Source organism: Erythrolamprus reginae, chromosome 1, assembly GCF_031021105.1.
Source record: "Erythrolamprus reginae isolate rEryReg1 chromosome 1, rEryReg1.hap1, whole genome shotgun sequence".
NCBI lineage: Eukaryota > Metazoa > Chordata > Lepidosauria > Squamata > Dipsadidae > Erythrolamprus > Erythrolamprus reginae.
Genome location: NC_091950.1, coordinates 393,062,546 through 393,081,350, shown reverse-complemented (window position 1 = coordinate 393,081,350; position 18,805 = coordinate 393,062,546). Strand labels below are relative to the sequence as shown.

Here is an 18,805-nt window from a genome sequence, read left to right as displayed (position 1 = left end):
AAGGGCAAGGAGGGTGGGGGCAATTCTGATCTCTGGGGGGAGTTGGTTCCAAAGGGACGGGACCGCCACAGAGAAGGTTCTTCCCCTGGGTCCTGCCAAACAACATTGTTCAGTTGACGGGACCCGGAGAAGGCCCACTCTGTGAGACCTAACTGGTCGCTGGGATTCGTGCGGCAGAAGGCGGTCCCTGAGATAATCTGGTCCAATGCCATGAAGGGCTTTATAGGTCATAACCAACACTTTGAATTGTGACCGGAAACTGAACGGCAACCAATGCAGACTGCGGAGTGTTGGTGTGACATGGGCATATCTGGGAAAGCCCATGACTGCTCTCGCAGCTGCATTCTGCACGACCTGAAGTTTCCGAACACTTTTCAAAGGTAGCCCCATGTAGAGAGTGTTACAATAGTTGAACCTCGAGGTGATGAGGGCATGAGTGACTGTGAGCAGTGACTCCCGGTCCACTCGCGCATATTGCTCATGCGCGAGTGCCTATGCCCATAATTCAATGCCTGGGGAGGGCAAAAACAGATTCCCCTGCCCCTTGGAGCCCTTCTGGAGGTCGGAAACGGCCTGTTTCCCAACTTTTGGTGGGCCCAGTAGGCTCGTGTTTCACCCTCCCCAGGCTCCAAAGGCTTCCCTGGGGCTGGGGAAGGGTAAAAGCACCCTCCCGCATCCCCCCAGAGACTCTCTGGAAGCCAAAAATGCCCTCTCAGAGCCTCTGTGTGAGCCAAAAAATCAGCTGGCTGGCACACACATGAACGTTGGAACTGAGCTGGGGCAACAGCTCAAGTTCCAGAAGATATGGCTCTACGTGGCATCCATGCCATAGGTTTGCCATCACTGTTCTAGACCAATTCAATGAATAGGAAGTGAGACACTGAGTTGTGCTGGTTTTCTTCCTTTCCCTAGGGTTGATTCCAGTCAGTAGTGAAGGGGATAGAAAGAACCCATCCTCAGCCCCTGTTATTTGGGGGAAGGGGAGGTGCCACAGGGTTTGGTATTCTCTCCTCTCCTGTTTAACATCTACATGAAGTTTGTTTGTTTGTTTGTTTGTTTGTTTGTTTGTTTGTTTATTATTTATTTATTATTTATTATTTATTATTTATTATTTATTATTTATTATTTATTATTTATTATTTATTATTTATTATTTATTATTTATTATTTATTATTTATTATTTATTATTTATTATTTATTATTTATTATTTATTATTTATTATTTATTATTTATTATTTATTATTTATTATTTATTTATTATTTATTATTTATTTGTTTGTTTGTTTGTTTGTTTGTTTGTTTATTAGATTTGTATGCTGCCCCTCTCCAAAGACTCGGGGTGGCTAACAACAATAAAGAAGACAATGTAACAAATCTAATATTAAAGACAATTTAATATTTAAACCCCAATTTAAGAGACCAATCATACAAACAAGCATACCATGTATAAATTCTATAAGCCTAGGGAGAAGGGAAAAATTTCAAGTTGTTACGTGAGCTCATCTGTTGCCATGGGACGAGGTATCATCAGTACGCTTGATGATACTCAAAATCACATCACATACCTGTACAGTTAGCACGCACACACACACACACCCAAGGCTGTGTACTCTCTTCACTTCTCTCTATATACCGATGACTGCATCTCAAAACATTCATCTGTTAAACTACTGAAGTTTGCAAATGATACAACAGTTATTAGTTAAGGTAGTACAGAACAGTTAATGAAGTACAAAAGTAAATCAAACTGAAATTTGGGGGCAATTTCATTAATACATATTCCACCATTAAGTAACGCCTGATATAAAGCATATGGTGAAATTTAGTGGATTTACTGATGCGAAAGGAAAATATAATTAAGCATATAGCTTAGGCTTAATAAGTTAATTAATGGTTATATGGTTAATTAATTAATGGTCACATCCTGGACACAAATTGTTTCAACTCCTACTCTCAAAACGTCGCTACAGAGCACTGCACACCAAGACAACTAGAAACAAGAACAGTTTTTTCCCGAACGCCATCACTCTACTAAACAAATAATTCCCTCAACACTGTCAGACTTTCTACTAAATCTGCACTTCTATTCTACTAGTTTTTCTCATCATTCCTATCACCCATTTCCTCCCATGTTGACTGTATGACTGTAACTTGTTGCGTATATCCTAAGATTTTTATTAATATTGCTTCTTCATTGCTTATTTGACCCCTATGACAATCATTAAGTGTCGTACTACATGATTCTTGACAAACGTATATTTTATTTTATGTACGCTGAGAGCATATACACCAAGACAAATTCCTTGTGTGTCCAAACTCACTTGGCCAATAAAATTCTATTCTATTCTATTCTATATTGTAAGTAGATATTAAACTTAGTTTAATATCACTAGTCACAACTGTTTCAATAGTTATGAAATTAGGGATTCAGCATAGATAGAAAAATGTTTGTTGATCTGAATTGTTTAGGTATAGATTTTATCACAAAGTATAGGAAGCTTCACTAAACTGAATAGCATTAAAGGGATTAAGGAAACTTCATGAAGAGTAAAACTATGAATACTTGTCATAATGGTTACATATTCAGTATATATGCATTACTTACAGTGCCCGAGGTAGAATGCCCCTCAATGCCTTATGTTGGGGAGAATAAACAGCAAAACGCTACTGCTACCTCTGTCTTTCTTATGGGATTCTCACTGGCATGTGGTTGTTTACATATGAGCAAGACTTTGAACTGGACTTTTGGCCTGATATAGATGGCTATTTTGGATTCTTATTCTGTATTTGTTCTCCCTCAGATTTGAGGGATGATGTGAACATTGAATAATGCTCAATTATGTAGTGCCCTTAGTAATAGTGCCTGGTTCTTATTTTGCTCACACAGTGACCATTGGAAAAAGAGATGTCAATAAGGGAGATATAACCTTCTCACTCTTCTAGTATCTAAAACATTGATTGTGAACCTATGGCATGGGTGGCACGGGGAGACATATCTGTTAGCACGCGAGCCATTACCCTAGCTCACCCTGATAAGACGGAGTGGCTGTGGGTTTTGCCTCCCAAGGACACTTCCATCAGTCCGTCCATCACCTTGGGAGGGGAATTATTGACCTCCTCAGAGAGGGTCCGCAACTTGGGCGTCCTCCTCGATCCACAGCTCACATTAGAAAAAAACCTTTCAGCTGTGGCGAGGGGGGTGTTTGCCCAGGTTCGCCTGGTGCACCAGTTGCGGCCCTATTTGGACCGGGAGTCACTGCTCACAGTCATTCATGCCCTCATCACCCTCGAGATTCGACTACTGTAACGCTCTCTACATGGGGCTACCTTTGAAAAGTGTTTGGAAACTTCAGGTCGTGCAGAATGCAGCTGCGAGAGCAGTCATGGGCTTTCCCAGATATGCCCATGTCACACCAACACTCCGCAGTCTGCATTGGTTGCCGATCAGTTTCCGGTCACAATTCAAAGTGTTGGTTATGACCTGTAAAGCCCTTCATGGCACCGGACCAGATTATCTCAGGGACCACCTTCTGCTACACGAATCCCAGCGACCAGTTAGGTCCCACAGAGTGGGTCTTCTCCGGATCCCGTCAACTAAACAATGTTGCTTGGCGGGACCCAGGGGAAGAGCCAGCCCTCTGGAACCAACTCCCCCCAGATATTAGAATTGCCCCCACCCTCCTTGCCTTTCGTAAGCTTCTTAAAACCCACCTCTGCCACCAGGCATGGGGGAACTGAGATACTCTTTCCCCCTAGGCCTTTACAATTTTATGCATGGTACGTCTATATGTATGTTTGGTTTTATAATAAGGGTTTTTAACTGTTTTAATATTGGATTGTTATATGCTGTTTTTATTACTATTGTTAGCCGCCCCGAGTCTACAGAGAGGGCGGCATACAAATCAAATAAATAAATAAATAGCTCAGCTCCAATGTGCAGGTGTGTGCTGGCCAGCTGATTTTTGACCCACACAGAGGCTCCTGGAGGGCGTTCTTGGCTTCCAAAGAACCTCTAAGGGGATGGGGGAGGGCATTTTTACCTTCTTTCAGCTCCAGGGAACCCTTTGGAGCCTGGGGAGGGAGAAACATGAGCCCACTGGGCCCACCAGAAGTTGGGAAACAGGCCGTTTCCAGCCTCCAGAAGGCCTCCAGGGGATGGTGAAAGCATTTTTTGCCCTCTTAAGGCATTGAATTATGGGTATGGGCACTCACGCTTTTTCAGCACCCGAGGAAAAAAAGGTTCACCATCACTGATCTAGAAGGTGGTTTTGGAAGACAGACTCTTGTCCCAAAGATGCTTTTTCAAGAGGTAACTGGACTTTCTGGTTTTTCTTTGAAGACTTTTTGCTTCTCATCCGAGAAGCTTCTTCAGCTCTCAACTCTCAGAGCTGAAGAAGGTTCTTGGATGAGAAGCGAAATGTCTTCAAAGAAAAAAACAAGAAAATCCAGTTGCCTCTTGAAAAATAATCTTTGGGGCAACCGTGACCTGAATGACTGAGAATCTCCAAAGATGGAATCTTGCAAATGCTAGCTATCGAAAAACAAATATGTAATTCAAATTGAAATGTAACCAACTACAGGCAGTCCATTACTAACTACCATTCGTTTAGTGACCATTCAAAGTTACAATGGCAGTGGGAAAAATGAATTATGATCAGCTCTCACGTTTACAATCTTTGCTGCATCCCCACAGTCATGCAGTGAAAGGCTACCGAAATTTTTACTACCACACTGTGCGCGTGGCTTATGCAGGACGCCCTGCGTTTTCTTTCAACATCTTTCAATGCAAATTGGGTGCTCTGGAGTGGAGCTCCATTTTCACTACCCCACTGGGTCCCCCCCCCCAACCCTGCAGTCACGTGATCAGAATCCTGTCACTTGGCAACCAGCATAAATTTACGATAGCGACAACATCCCAGGGTCATGTGATCACCATTTGTGACCTTCCCAGCCGACCTCTGACCAGCAAAGTAAATGAGAGAAGCCGGATTCGCTTAATGATTATCTGATTTGCTAAACAACTGCAGTGATTTGCTTAACAACCATGGGGGGGAGGGGGGAGATCATGAATCGAGGCCTGACTCACTTAACAGCTGCCTTGCTTAGCAACAGAAATTTGAGACCCAACTGTGGCCGAGGACTACCTGTAATAAGTTAGAGTCAGATCCTAAGACAAGGGTCTCCACCCATGGCAAATTTAAGACTTGTGGACTTCAACTACCAGAGTTTATATATTTATTGAATTTATAAGCTGCCATTCTCCTAGCGGACTTAAGGCGACTTACAACAATACAATAGTAACAAGAGTAAAATGCTACACTAAAATGGATAAAAACAAGTAAAAAATAAAACCCAGTATAAATAACATTCAGTCATCCCTCATTCATACTGCTGGCCGGAGTGGAAACTATTGCTCACGGCCCCCAGGCCTGCTTCCATAAGTGAGTTTTTAGCGCCTTTCAGAAGGCGAGGAGAGTTGGGGCGGTATGAATCTCGGGGGAAGGGTTGGTTCCATAGGACCGGGGCCGCAACAGAGAAGGCTCTCCCCCGTGGTCTCACCAGCTGGCATTGCTTGGCTGATGGGACCCAGAGAAGGCCGACTCTGTGTGAACAACTAATCGGTCGCTTGGACATATGAGGCAGAAGATGGTCCCGTAAATAATCTGGTCCTAATCCATGTAAGGCTTTATAGGTGATAACCAATGCCTTGAATTGCGTTTGGAGACCGATTGGTAGCCAGTGCAGCTCACAGAGTGCTGGACTAATATGGGTGTATCTAGGTACACCCAACATTTATTATTTATTATTTATTTATTTATTAGATTTGTATGCTGCCCCTCTCCGAGGACTCATGCGGCTGCGTGCTGGACTAATTGAAGTCTCCAAATATTAGAAAAATAGAAACATAGAAGACTGACGGCAGAAAAAGACCTCATGGTCCATCTAGTCTGCCCTTATACTACTTCCTGTATTTTATCTTACAATGGATATATGTTTATCCCAGGCATGTTTAAATTCAGTGACTGTGGATTTATCTACCACGTCTGCTGGAAGTTTGTTCCAAGGATCTACTACTCTTTCAGTAAAATAATGTTTTCTCATGTTGCTTTTGATCTTTTCCCCAACTAACTTCAGATTGTGTCCCCTTGTTCTTGTGTTCACTTTCCTATTAAAAACACTTCCCTCCTGGACCTTATTTAACCCTTTAACCTATTTAAATGTTTCGATCATGTCCCCCCTTTTCCTTCTGTCCTCCAGACTATACAGATTGAGTTCATTAAGTCTTTCCTGATACGTTTTATGCTTAAGACCTTCCACCATTCTTGTAGCCCGTCTTTGGACCCGTTCAATTTGGTCAATATCTTTTTGTAGGTGAGGTCTCCAGAACTGAACACAGTATTCCAAATGTGGTCTCACCAGCGCTCTATTCTTCAAGGGTAGCCCCAAGTAGCCCCAAGTAGAGTGTATTGCAGTAATCGAACCTCAAGGTGATAAGGGCGTGAGTGACTGTGAAAAGAGATTCTTCCTAAAAGAGAAGCTGGGAGTTGAAGTCCACAAGTCTTAAAGTTGCCAAGGTTGGAGACCCCTGTCCTATGTGTATTGGATTTTGTTATATATTGTTTTGTTGCTGTTGTTAGCCGCCCCGAGTCTACGGGGAGGGGCGACATACAAATCCAATAAATAATAAAATAAAATAAAATAAAATAAATAAAATAATAAATAAAATAATAAAATAAATAAATATGAATATTTGAAACAGACCTGACTCAAATTAATAATCAGTATTTTAAGGAGTACTAAACCAACTGTCGATGCTTCAATATATCCAAATCTTGGATTATAATTCCCCCCCCCCTCTAAAAAGCCTAAAGTTTATTTCACTTTTAGACTCCTGCTGAAGACAAGCTCCATGTGTACCAAGGCGAGAAAAGGACTCAGAGAACACTACCCGACCCACAAGAAAGCAATCAAAGTGAACAGAACAAATCATATTTAAATGAAGGTATATACTCACACTATATGGGCAAGGTCAAGGGGCTTCTCTGGCTGTTCCGGATATACAGGGTGAGGAGGATCTCTAGTGGGTACACAACCAAGAGATTTACTAATGGCATGGCTCAGCTTCTTGGCAGGCGATTTCTGTTGGTTTTTTTTAGAAAGAATTAAACATAGAGACTAGTATTAACACAGCAGATCGATCAACTTGTGCGGCACACTAGATTAAGAGCTGCAATTGAACCTCAAAAAGAAACAACTCTCAGTGCTCAAACCATAGCCATAGTCTTGGAGATACATCTGGGTTTCCTAGGAGAGATCCATGGCTCATGTTTGTTTGTTTGTTTGTTTGTTTGTTTGTTTAATTTGACTTCTATGCCGCCCAATCCTGAAGGACTCAGGGCGGCTTACAACAATAGAAAATACAAAACAATAAAAAGAAGTCAAATGTACAATCTGAACTCTAAAACCCTAATAAAAACCCATAATAAACTAACCAGACAGCATGCGTACATACCGTCAACTAAACAATGTCGTTTGGCGGGCCCCAGGGGAAGAGCCTTCTCTGTGGTGGCCCCGACCCTTTGGAACCAACTCCCCCCAGATATCAGAGTTGCCCCCACCCTCCTTGCCTTTCGTAAAGCTCTTAAGACCCATCTTTGTCGTCAGGCATGGGGGAACTGACACATCTCCCCCGGCCCTATACAGTTTATACATGGAATGTTTGTGTGTGTGTTTGCTTTTAATAATGGGGTTTTTAGTGTTTTTTAAATTATTAAATTTGTTTTTTACATTGTTTTTATTACTGTTGTTAGCCGCCCCGAGTCTACGGAGAGGGGCGGCATACAAATCTAATAAATAATAATAATAATAATAATAATAATAATAATAATAATAATAATAATAATTCATACAATTTGGCCATGTCTTCCAGGACTTGCCAGCAAAGCCAGGTCTTCATGGCCTTATGGAAAGCCAGTAGGGTGGGAGCAGTACGGACATGAGGGGGGGGGGAGGAGGAGTTGACTCCATAGAGCCGGGGCGGCAACAGAGAAGGCCCTGCACCGCAGCCCTGCCAACCTGCATTGCTTAGTTGACGGGACCTGGAGGAGGCCAACTCTGTGTGCTCTAATTGGTCTCTGGGAGGTATACGGCAAGAGATGGTCCTGTAATTAGTCTCTCAACATTTCACTTATTCCTCATGTCTAAACCTACTAACCAATACTGTACCTTGCTCTAGAGCAGATGTATGAAACACGCAAATCCGAATCCGTCTAGCAATAGGCCCGGAGTTGTCCTGCGGGGCTATCCCGGAGACAGCGAAGAACCATCCCTCTGTTTTCCTCCCCCCCAAACTAATGCGGCCGTGAGAGCCCACGTTTCTACAACACTCCGTGGCCTGCACTGGCTGCCGATCGGTTTCCGGTCACAATTCAAAGTGTTGGTAATGATCTTTAAAGCCCTTCATGGCATTGGACCAGAATACCTCCGGAACCGCCTTCTACCGCACGAATCCCAGCGGCCGATAAGGTCCCACAGAGTTGGCCTTCTCCGGGTCCTGTCGACCAAACAATGTCGTTTGGCGGGCCCCAGGGGAAGAGCCTTCTCTGTGGCGGCCCCGGCCCTCTGGAATCAACTCCCCCCGAAGATTAGAACGGCCCCCACCCTCCTTGCCTTTCGCAAGTTACTCAAGACCCACCTATATATCCAGGCATGGGGGAATTAAGACATCTCCCCCAGGCTTTCTTATATTTTATGTTTGGTATGTAGGTGCTGTATGGTTTTTAAATTGTTGGGGGTTTTTAATGTAATTTTATTATTATATTTGTTCCATTGTTATACTGTTTTTATTATTGTTGTGAGCCGCCCCGAGTCTTCGGAGAGGGGTGGCATACAAATCTAATAAATTAAATTAAATTAAATTAAATTAAATTAAATTAAATTAAATTAAATTAAATTAAATTAAATTAAATTAAATTAAATTAAATTAAATTAAATTAAATTAAATTAAATTAAATTAAATTAAATTAAATTAAATTAAATTAAATTAAATTATACTCTGAAAAATATGGTACTTATTGTTTATTTTAACTGGGTTATATGCTTGTCCATCTCAAAACTTTAGCAACTCTGGGCAGCAAACATACTTAAAAAATTAGAAAAACACTAACATATAGTGGCAGCTGAGGACAACAGTAATCACAACAATAGCACTTGTGTCACAGGTCTCATTAATCTCCTGACACCCACATCTCAGAAAAAAGACATATTTCTAAAGGCTTCCAGATCTCAGAGCTATGATGGTCCAGGAAAGGGGATGATTATTTTGGACAGCAGGTGGTAGTGTAGTCTTTCCAGCAAGGTTAATACCGCTGGCAGATTCTCTTCTGCTAATGGACCAGTCTGCCTTTCTATCTGATCTTCTGCCACGTAGGATAATCGGCCCCTCTATTTTGCAAACAAGATAGATGATTTTTAAGGTCTAACATGGAGAAGTAGTGAGGTCTTTTAACTTTGAAGAGTGGAACGTAATCAGGAAATCCAATATTTTATTTCCACTCTTTTAGCAACATAATTAAGAAGTCAATTTTTCCCACCTAACCGAAAAAGTATTTTCTGGAAAAAAGGAGAAACCACAAATGCATCAATGACACATGGACTCGTTGTACAAGATGTGTATTAAACCATCTTTCTTTTAAAATACAGTGATCACAGGGTGAAAAATCATTGAGTTCAGCAAGTATAAATCTACTCAATTCTAAACAATGTTTAGGATTTGAGAATATGTAAATATTTGGCAAGGGTAGGACAGGAAGATGGAACTTAAACACATCACAGTGAGATATGCTATAAAGTAAAATACAGTGATACCTCGACTTACAAACGCCTCGTCATACCACCTTTTTGAGATACAAACCCGGGGTTTAAGATTTTTTTGCCTCTTCTTACAAACTATTTTCACCTTACAAACCCACCGCCGCCCCTGGGATGCCCCACCTCCAGACTTCTGTTGCCAGAGAAGCACCCGTTCTTGTGCTTCTGGGATTCCCCTGAGGCTCCCCTCTATGAGAAACCCCACCTCCGGACTTCCGTTGCCAGCGAAGCACTTGTTTTTGCGATGCTGGGATTCCACTGCTGGGACTCCCCTGCAGCATCGAAAAAACACAGAAGTCCAGAGGTGGGGTTTCCTATGGAGGGGAACATCAGGGGAATCCCAGCAGTGCAAAAACGGGCGCTTCAGCTGGCAAAAGGGGTGAATTTTGGGCTTGCACGCATTAATCGCTTTTCCATTGATTCCTATGGGAAACATTGTTTCATCTTACAAACTTTTCACCTTAAGAACCTCATCCCAGAACCAATTAAGTTTGTAACAGGTTTGTATATATTCCTTCTTCACTGAAACAAATTGGTGGATTTCCACTCATTCCTTTAGAAAACAGAGAAGCAGACCCTTAAGCATTTACATAGCTTCTACTTGCAATATTTCTTCAATCTGTTGGCATAAGTACGTCACACAAAACGGCTTTGATATTAGTGGAAGGGGGTGCAGAGTAAACCTTTTCAACATACTGTATAAAATATGGCAACATGAACTGGCTGATGCTATGCCATTGCTATCAATTCTGTTTCCAGGTCTACTGGATTTGCCAGTTTCTAGACTATTTTCAAAAACAACACTGTGTAATATCCAGCAACAATGAAAACAGAAACGATATACAGTGGTACCTCTACTTAAGAACTTAATTTGTTCCGTGACCAGGTTCTTAAGTAGAAAAGTTTGTAAGAAGAAGCAATTTTCCCCCTAGGAATCAATATAAAAGCAAATAATGCGTGCGATTGGGGAAATCACAGGGAGGGTGGAGGCCCTGTTTCCTCCCAGGAGATTACTAGAGAGGCCCCAGGGAGGCTTCTCCCCGCCTTTTCCGGCCCTGTTTTCTCCCAGGAGATTCCTAGAGAGGCCCTACAGAGGCTTCTCCCTGCCTTTTCTGGCCCTGTTTCCTCCCAGGAGATTCCTAGAGAGGCCCCACAGAGGCTTCTCCCCACCTTTTCCAGCCCTGTTTCCTCCCAGGAGATTCCTAGAGAGGCCCCACAGAGGCTTCTCCCCACCTTTTCCAGCCCTGTTTCCTCCCAGGAGATTCCTAGAGAGGCCCCACAGAGGCTTCTCCCCACCTTTTCCAGCCCTGTTTCCTCCCAGGAGATTCCTAGAGAAGCCCCACGGAGGCTTCTCCCTGCCTTTTCCGGTTACAGTTTCGGAGGCTCGGGTTTATAAGTGGAAAATGGTTCTTGAGAAGAGGCAAAAAAAATCTTGAACACTCGGTTCTTATCTAGAAAAGTTCGTAAGTAGAGGCAGTGAAGGGCTACCAAAATTTTGACTACCTCACTGTGGTCGTGGCTTATGCAGGACGCCCTGCATTTTCTTTCAACATCTTTCAGTGCAAATTGGGTGCTCTGGGGTAGAGCTCCATTTTCCCTACCCCACTACGTCCCTCCCCCATCCAGGCAATAGCCCACCCCTGAGTAGAGGTACTTGTAGGTAGAGGTACCACTGTATACTTGAATGAATATAATCTAGCTAGAGGTGGTGTATAGTATTAGCATAAATTAGGGGTGAAATGCTCCTGTTTTGCTTGTGCCTGTCGGCTATTATTATTATTATTATTATTATTATTATTATTATTATTATTATTAATTGGATTTGTATGCCGCCCCTCTCCGCAGACTCGGGGCGGCTAACAACAATGATTAAAAAACAGCATGTAACAATCCAATTAATAAAACAACTAAAAACCCTTATAGTAAAACCAGAGAGCTGGTTGCGAAGAGAATGCAAGGCTCCTCCCACCTGCCCAGGCGCTGCCATTTGGGTTCTTTTACCCTCTGCGCATGCACAAAGTGTTCTGTGCATTGCTAGAGGGTAAAAGAATGCAAATGGCAAGGTCGAGGCGGGTGGGCGGATCCTCGCGCTCCCTTCGCGACCAGCTCTCTGACAACCGACAGGCACAAGCAAGCCAAGAGCATTTCCTCCCTGGCATAAACTCTTTTTATAAGTAGGGAAAGGTGGAGATGCTGGCTGGGGAATTCCAGCAGTTGAAGTCCACATATCTTAAACTTCCACCCCTACTGTAAAATCACCAATAGAATGCAGAAATCTTACTACTTATAGCAGAAATATGTTCTACCCTGTATAGCCAGCAGAGATTTGTAATTAATCTGCGTATAGTTTGAGTCTGAAAAGCACTTTGATTAAAAAAATACACACAATCATATTCTGGCCAATTTATCTATGTACTTTTTAAAGCCAATTCGAAGATTTTTGTGATACACAATGTTAACAATATTAAAAAGTTTGTCTTAAGATTTTCAATAAATCAGCTGTATTGTGAATACCACAATGTGTTAATTTTGCTGACATTATTTTAAAAAGAAATCTGCATTTCTTCTACAAGAAACCTTTTCTAAAAATTAAGAGTTTGAGACCCTAATGTTATAACAATAACTGATGGTGGTTATTCGTGAAAACAGGATTGTCTTTGTGAACTATAGAGATCAAGCTAATCCCCTTATATTTTTTGTTTGAAAAGATATTTGTCACTTACTGCCTTTTGTACTTGTTGTATCTCAAATTAGATGTACAGTAGTACCTCGTGATACCTCGTGTTGTATCTCAAATTAGATGTACAGTAGTACCTTGTATCTCAAATTAGATGTACAGTAGTACCCCTCGTCATATGAACTTTTCGAGATATAAACCTGGGGTTCGGAAAATTTTTGCCTCTTCTTACGAACTTTTTTCGCCTTACGAACCTGCTGCCGCCGGGATGCCCCGCCTCCGGACGCTCCGCTGGGTGCCACCACCCGGCTGTCAACTTCTGAAACAGCCGGGGCACTTCTCAACGTTCTCCCGAATGCTGAACCTGGACGTTCTGCAAAAGTTCGAGTTCGGGAGAACGCCAAGAAGCGCTGCCGTCCAGCTGCCACCTTCCCAGAAGAGCTATGGAGCTTTTGGAGGGTCAGGAGGCTCAAATGGAGGTGGGGAATCCCAATAGGGAATTCCAGGGGCGGAGCTTTGACATCACGGAGAGGTCCCTCCTGGAGTCCTCCATGACAGCAAAGCTCCACCCCTGGATTTCCCTATTGGGATTCCCCACCTCCGTTTGAGCCTCCCGACTGGCCAAAAGCTCCACGGCTCTTCTGGGAAGGTGACAGTCGGGCGGCGGCGCTTCTCGGCGTTCTCCTGAACCCGAACTTTTGCCGAACGTCCAGGTTCAGCATTCAGGGGAATGCCAAGAAGCGCCCCGACTGTTTCAGAAGGTGACAGCTGGGTGGCGGCGCTTCTCGGCGTTCTCCTGAACCCGAAACCGAACCCGAACAGGTTTGGGAGAACACCGAGAAGTGCCCGGCTGTTTCAGAAGCTGACAGCCGTTTTGGCTGGCAACAGAGGTCCGGAGGTGGGGTTTCCCAGCAAGGGGAGGCTCAGGGAAATCTCAGCGCTTTGGCTGGCAATGGAAGTCTGGAGGCTGGGTATCCCAGCGGTGGCAGCTCGGGTCCATAAGGTGAAAATAGTTCAGACGAGACAAAAAAATCTTAAACACCGGGTTTGTATCACGAAAAGTTCGTATGAAGAGGGGTTCATAAGACGAGGTATCACTGTATCTGTAATTTTATTTTAAACAAAAATAGATATTAAAAAGAGGAATGCACTGCTTGCTTATGATAAACCAGATATTTCTGACATGTAAGCCTTAGTTGGAATATTCCAATTCTGCATCACCTATCAACAAGTTTGAAACTATAAATAGCCATAGAAATAATGCTGAAAACACTTTTCTTTTTTGTTGCACACATAAATACAGTCACGTCTAAAGCATTTCACATTAAGCACAAGAAAGCTTAAAATATTAATGACCAGAGCTCTGCCATTGTGTGAATATAAAAGGCTTTGTCTCACCTAATCAGAAAGGGAAGTGGACATTCTGGATCATAGCCCAAGTAGTTATTTATTATGTGATGAAATGTTTAGAACATGCAGGGAAAATAAGTAATTTCTGGGCAGGCATTATGTTCTCTCATTCTACTGCCTCTTACAATACCAGACAACACAGTATCAACAGTAAAGACCTCCAACTTTCTAGGTTCTATTATACCTTAAGACCTAAAATGGTCACCTAACATCATCAAAAAAGCACAACAAAGAATGTTCTTTCTGTCCCAACTCAGGAAGCTCAAACTGCCCAAAGAGCTGCTGATACAGTTCTATGGAAGAATTATTGAATCTGTCATCTGCACCTCTATAACTGTCTGGTTTGAAATTCTGGCTACACAATTGAACTAGAAAAATGGGAAAAATTATGGACTAATAATTGGCAGATGACAAAATCAACTGCATTCAAGGAAAACCAACTAAAAATGTTTTACAGGTGGCACCTATCACCAGAAAGACTCTCAAAAATGTTCCCAAAAACCTCCCCATTATGTTGGAAGTGCAAAAAGGAAAGAGGCATGTTCTATAATCAATGGTGGACATGTGTACAAGCAAAAAAAATTTGGAATAAAATAACAGACTAGCTAAAAGAAATAATAAAAGAAGAATTTGGGAAAAAAACCCAGAATTATATTTATTGGGTATTTTTAATAAAAAAATGAAAAAAGAGGTAAGATATTTAGTTATACACATATTAACAAATGCTAGGATAGCATATGCCCAACAATGGAAAATAGATAAAGCACCAGAAGAAAATATAGTACTGTAATTAAAAAAATGTTGGACTGTGCGGAGATGGACAGGTTGTCCAAAAAATTAGAGGGAAAGGAAGATTCAGATTATTATAAAATATGGGGGAAATTTTATGACTGGTTAAAGGAAAGAACAGCGAAGAAATAATAAAAATCCAAGCAAAGCAACATGTCAAATAAAAGAATTAATACTATGTGAAAGAAGTAAAATTCTCTGATCGAACATTCAAAAAAAAAGTGGGGAAGCTTTTGTTTCCCAAATGTTGTATGTATATGTTTTGTGTATGTCTTTTTTGTTATATTTGAAAAAATAAATAAATTATATAAAAATTATAACTGTCTGGTTTGGTGCTACAACCCAAAAAGACGGACACAGAGGATAATCTGGATATAATTCCTTGTATCATTCCAATTTATATTAATACTGTATTGATTGTTTCCTGGTTGCTTATTTGTACCCTATGACAATCATTAAGTGTTGTAGCCAATGGTGGGCAGCAGTCAGTGCGCTCAGTGCTCTGTCCCGGTAGGATATTCCGGGACGTGTACACAGCTGGTGCCCCTGACATGCCCCCGCACAAGATTTGGCTTCTGCACATGCGCAGCAAGCGAAATCTCGTGCATGGATGTGCACGAGAACAAGATTTCAGCAGTTTTCACCAATTTTTTGCTTCTGTGCAAGTGCAAAAGCAAAAATATTATCGCCTAAAATCTCACTCTCGCGAACATCCTTGTGTGTGATTTCGCTTGCTGCGCATACGTATAAGCCAAATCTCATGCCGATGGGCGCATGCGTGCTAGGTGTCCGCGCGGCCGCAACGGCCTCAAAGGGCACACTAGTAAAAGGTAAGACGAGCGGCCCCTCACTGGTTATACCTCATGATTCTTGAAAAATGTAACTTTTTTTAATTACACTGAGGTCATATGCAACAAAGACAACTTCCTTGTGTGTCCAATCACACTTGGCCAATAAAGAATTCTATTCTATTCTATTCTATTTTTTATTTTATTTTATTCTATTCTATTCTATTTGATGCTGTAATTCTACTTATGCCAGTAAATTCATTGAAAATGAAATAGTCCACTGTAACTTTAAAATAGACAGCATGTAATTGCCAAGACATCTACATACAAAAAGTCATTATAAGAAGGAAATTGCTTTTCATATCCAATAACCTGAGTTGCTTATGCAATACAGCAACCATTGCTCATGACTATAACTATGAATGCACATCATCCGTACTATGATAAATCCACATATACACATGCAAACTGTTAGTACATAGTACATACTGATATTTGGGGTGGCCATGTATGTTAAACTGCCAATTGTAGTTTGTATTTTTACAGTTGTAATATCTCTTTAAGGACTTTGGCTGGCTAGCCATAAGAGGGCGTTAGCACTCTCTCCTGTTGATGATGCCTTTTAAATAGAGGGGGGAGTATTTTTCTGCTTCGTGCTTGCTACGTGCGGTTTGTTGATTATTTCTGCTTTGTGCTTGTAAATATGTATATATGTAAATAATACTTATTCAGCATACTAAGTCTGTGTCATTACTGGCTGTATAGAAACATAGAAGACTGACAGCAGAAAAAGACCTCATGATCCATCTAGTCTGCCCTTATACTATTTTTTGTATTTTATCTTGGGATGGATATATATTTATCCCAGGCATGTTTAAATTCAGTTACTGTGGATTTACCAACCATGTCTGCTGGAAGTTTGTTCCAAGCATCTACTACTCTTTCAATAAAATAATATCACATATCCACACTCTTCCTTAAACTCTGCTCAGAGTATGTCAAAGGTCTCATAGCCTAGCTGCATTGAGACATATCAACACAAACACACATATGTGTATAATAATGTCTGTTCAAACCTGACAAACTCCAGTAACAAGAACTGATTGGATTTCTAACAAGCCCATTATTCAATTGCTAGCAGGGTAATACAACAGAATATAGAAATCCTATTAAAGTAATTCTGTTACATAACCTAATGTAATTAAGGAGCAGTTATTTTGATTCTTTTTCTTCTACATTCTCCTTCCTCTGGATTCAGGAATTTCTTTCTTCTGTGCTGGCCATGTTTTCTCCCTTAACTGCCTTGTCTTGTTTCCCTCCCTATTAAAACTCCATCACATTTTTCATCCCTTCCACATACGGTAACTCAGTTAATCCTACAAGGGAAATGTCTCCTAAATATTAAGATCCTGATAATATATAAAACCACCTTGAGGTTCGACTGCTGTAACGCTCTCTACATGGGGCTACCTTTGAAGAGTGTTCAGAAACTTCAGATCGTGCAGAATGCAGCTGCGAGAGCAATCATGGGCTTCCCTAGGTATGCCCATGTTACACCAACACTCCGCAGTCTGCATTCGTTGGCGATCAATTTCCGGTCACAATTCAAAGTGTTGGTTATGACCTATAAAGCCCTTCATGGCATCGGACCAGAATATCTCCGGGACCACCTTCTGCCGCACGAATCCCAGCGACCGGTTAGGTCCCACAGAGTTGGCCTTCTCCGGGTCCCGTCAACTAAACAATGTCGTTTGGCGGGACCCAGGGGAAGAGCCTTCTCTGTGGCGGCCCCGACCCTCTGGAACCAGCTCCCCCCAGAGATTAGAATTGACTCCACCTCCTTGCCTTTCGTAAACTTCTTAAGACCCACCTCTGCCGTCAGGCATGGGGGAACTGAGACATCTCCCCCGGACCTATACAGTTTATACATGGTATGTTTGCTTTTAATAATGGGGTTTTTAGTGTTTTTTAAATTATTAGATTTGTTTTTACATTGTCTTTGTTATTGCTGTGAGCCGCCCCGAGTCTACGGAGAGGGGTGGCATACAAATCTAATAAATAATAATAAATAATAATAATCAGGATGGTTAATGCATTAGAATTAGCACAGCTATCTATCGATGCTTGCAGACATGTTTCAAACAGAAAGCAATGTAATGTTTAGTAGCAAAAGTCATTGAGCAATAAAAAAAAATAGCACTATGTTTCTAGATTAACCAGCCATCTCTCTGCAAAAATCATATAACAGTTTCTATAATTAAATAGAGATCTGAAGCCTAAATCAAATGGATCACAAAACCCAGCTTTTGCTATGAATAACTGGATTCATCGCCTGGCATTCTCTCAAATCCCTTGCCAAGAAAATGAATACTGACCATCAGCATATTGTTGAACTCATTTCTTTCAGATCCAGGCTAAACTATTTTTGCTAATAGTTTTATGAGCAAGGTATTTTATGAGCCAGTAAGTATTTTTATTAAATAAACAAATAATTCAGTCTTTTTATAGCCTTCCAAGCATTTCCTGCCAGCTTCAAGTCATTGATGCCAAAGAAAAGCTTTTCTCTTTTAAAATACTAATTAATTAGAAACATAGAAACATAGAAGACTGACGGCAGAAAAAGACCTCATGGTCCATCTAGTCTGCCCTTATACTATTTCCTGTATTTTATCTTAGGATGGATATATGTTTATCCCAGGCATGTTTAAATTCAGTTACTGTGGATTTATCTACCACGTCTGCTGGAAGTTTGTTCCAAGGATCTACTTCTCTTTCAGTAAAATAATATTTTCTCATGGTGCTTTTGATCTTTCCCCCAACTAACTTCAGATTGTGTCCCCTTGTTCTTGTGTTCACTTTCCTATTAAAACACTTCCCTCCTGGACCTTATTTAACCCTTTAACATATTTAAATGTTTCGATCATGTCCCCCCTTTTCCTTCTGTCCTCCAGACTCTATAGATTGAGTTCATTAAGTCTTTCCTGATACGTTTTATGCTTAAGACCTTCCACCATTCTTGTAGCCCGTCTTTGGACCCGTTCAATTTTGTCACTATCTTTTTGTAGGTGAGGTCTCCAGAACTGAACACAGTATTCCAAACGTGGTCTCACCAGTGCTCTATATAGCGGGATCATAATCTCCCTCTTCCTGCTTGCTATACCTCTAGCTAGCCTCCACCTTCTACTAGACAAATCCATGGAACATGCATTGGAGTGAGAAGGCTGTCATTAAAGTGTAATAAATCATCAGTCATCTCTTCCAGTGCAACT

The 18,805-nt window shown here is 41.5% G+C and overlaps 1 protein-coding gene across 11 annotated transcripts in view; it reads right to left on the bottom strand.

Annotated features, from left to right (window-relative positions):
* Window positions 1-18,805, bottom strand: part of DTNB (dystrobrevin beta) — a 193,838-nt gene that overhangs the window by 134,909 nt on the left and 40,124 nt on the right. For 10 of the 11 annotated variants that reach the window (XM_070734931.1, XM_070734933.1, XM_070734932.1 and 7 more), the window contains exon 9: window positions 7,018-7,142. In XM_070734931.1, the coding sequence (XP_070591032.1) occupies window positions 7,018-7,142 (125 nt within the window). The remainder of the gene's footprint in view (window positions 1-7,017; window positions 7,143-18,805) is intronic. The other variant, XM_070734943.1, reaches the window with a different exon arrangement.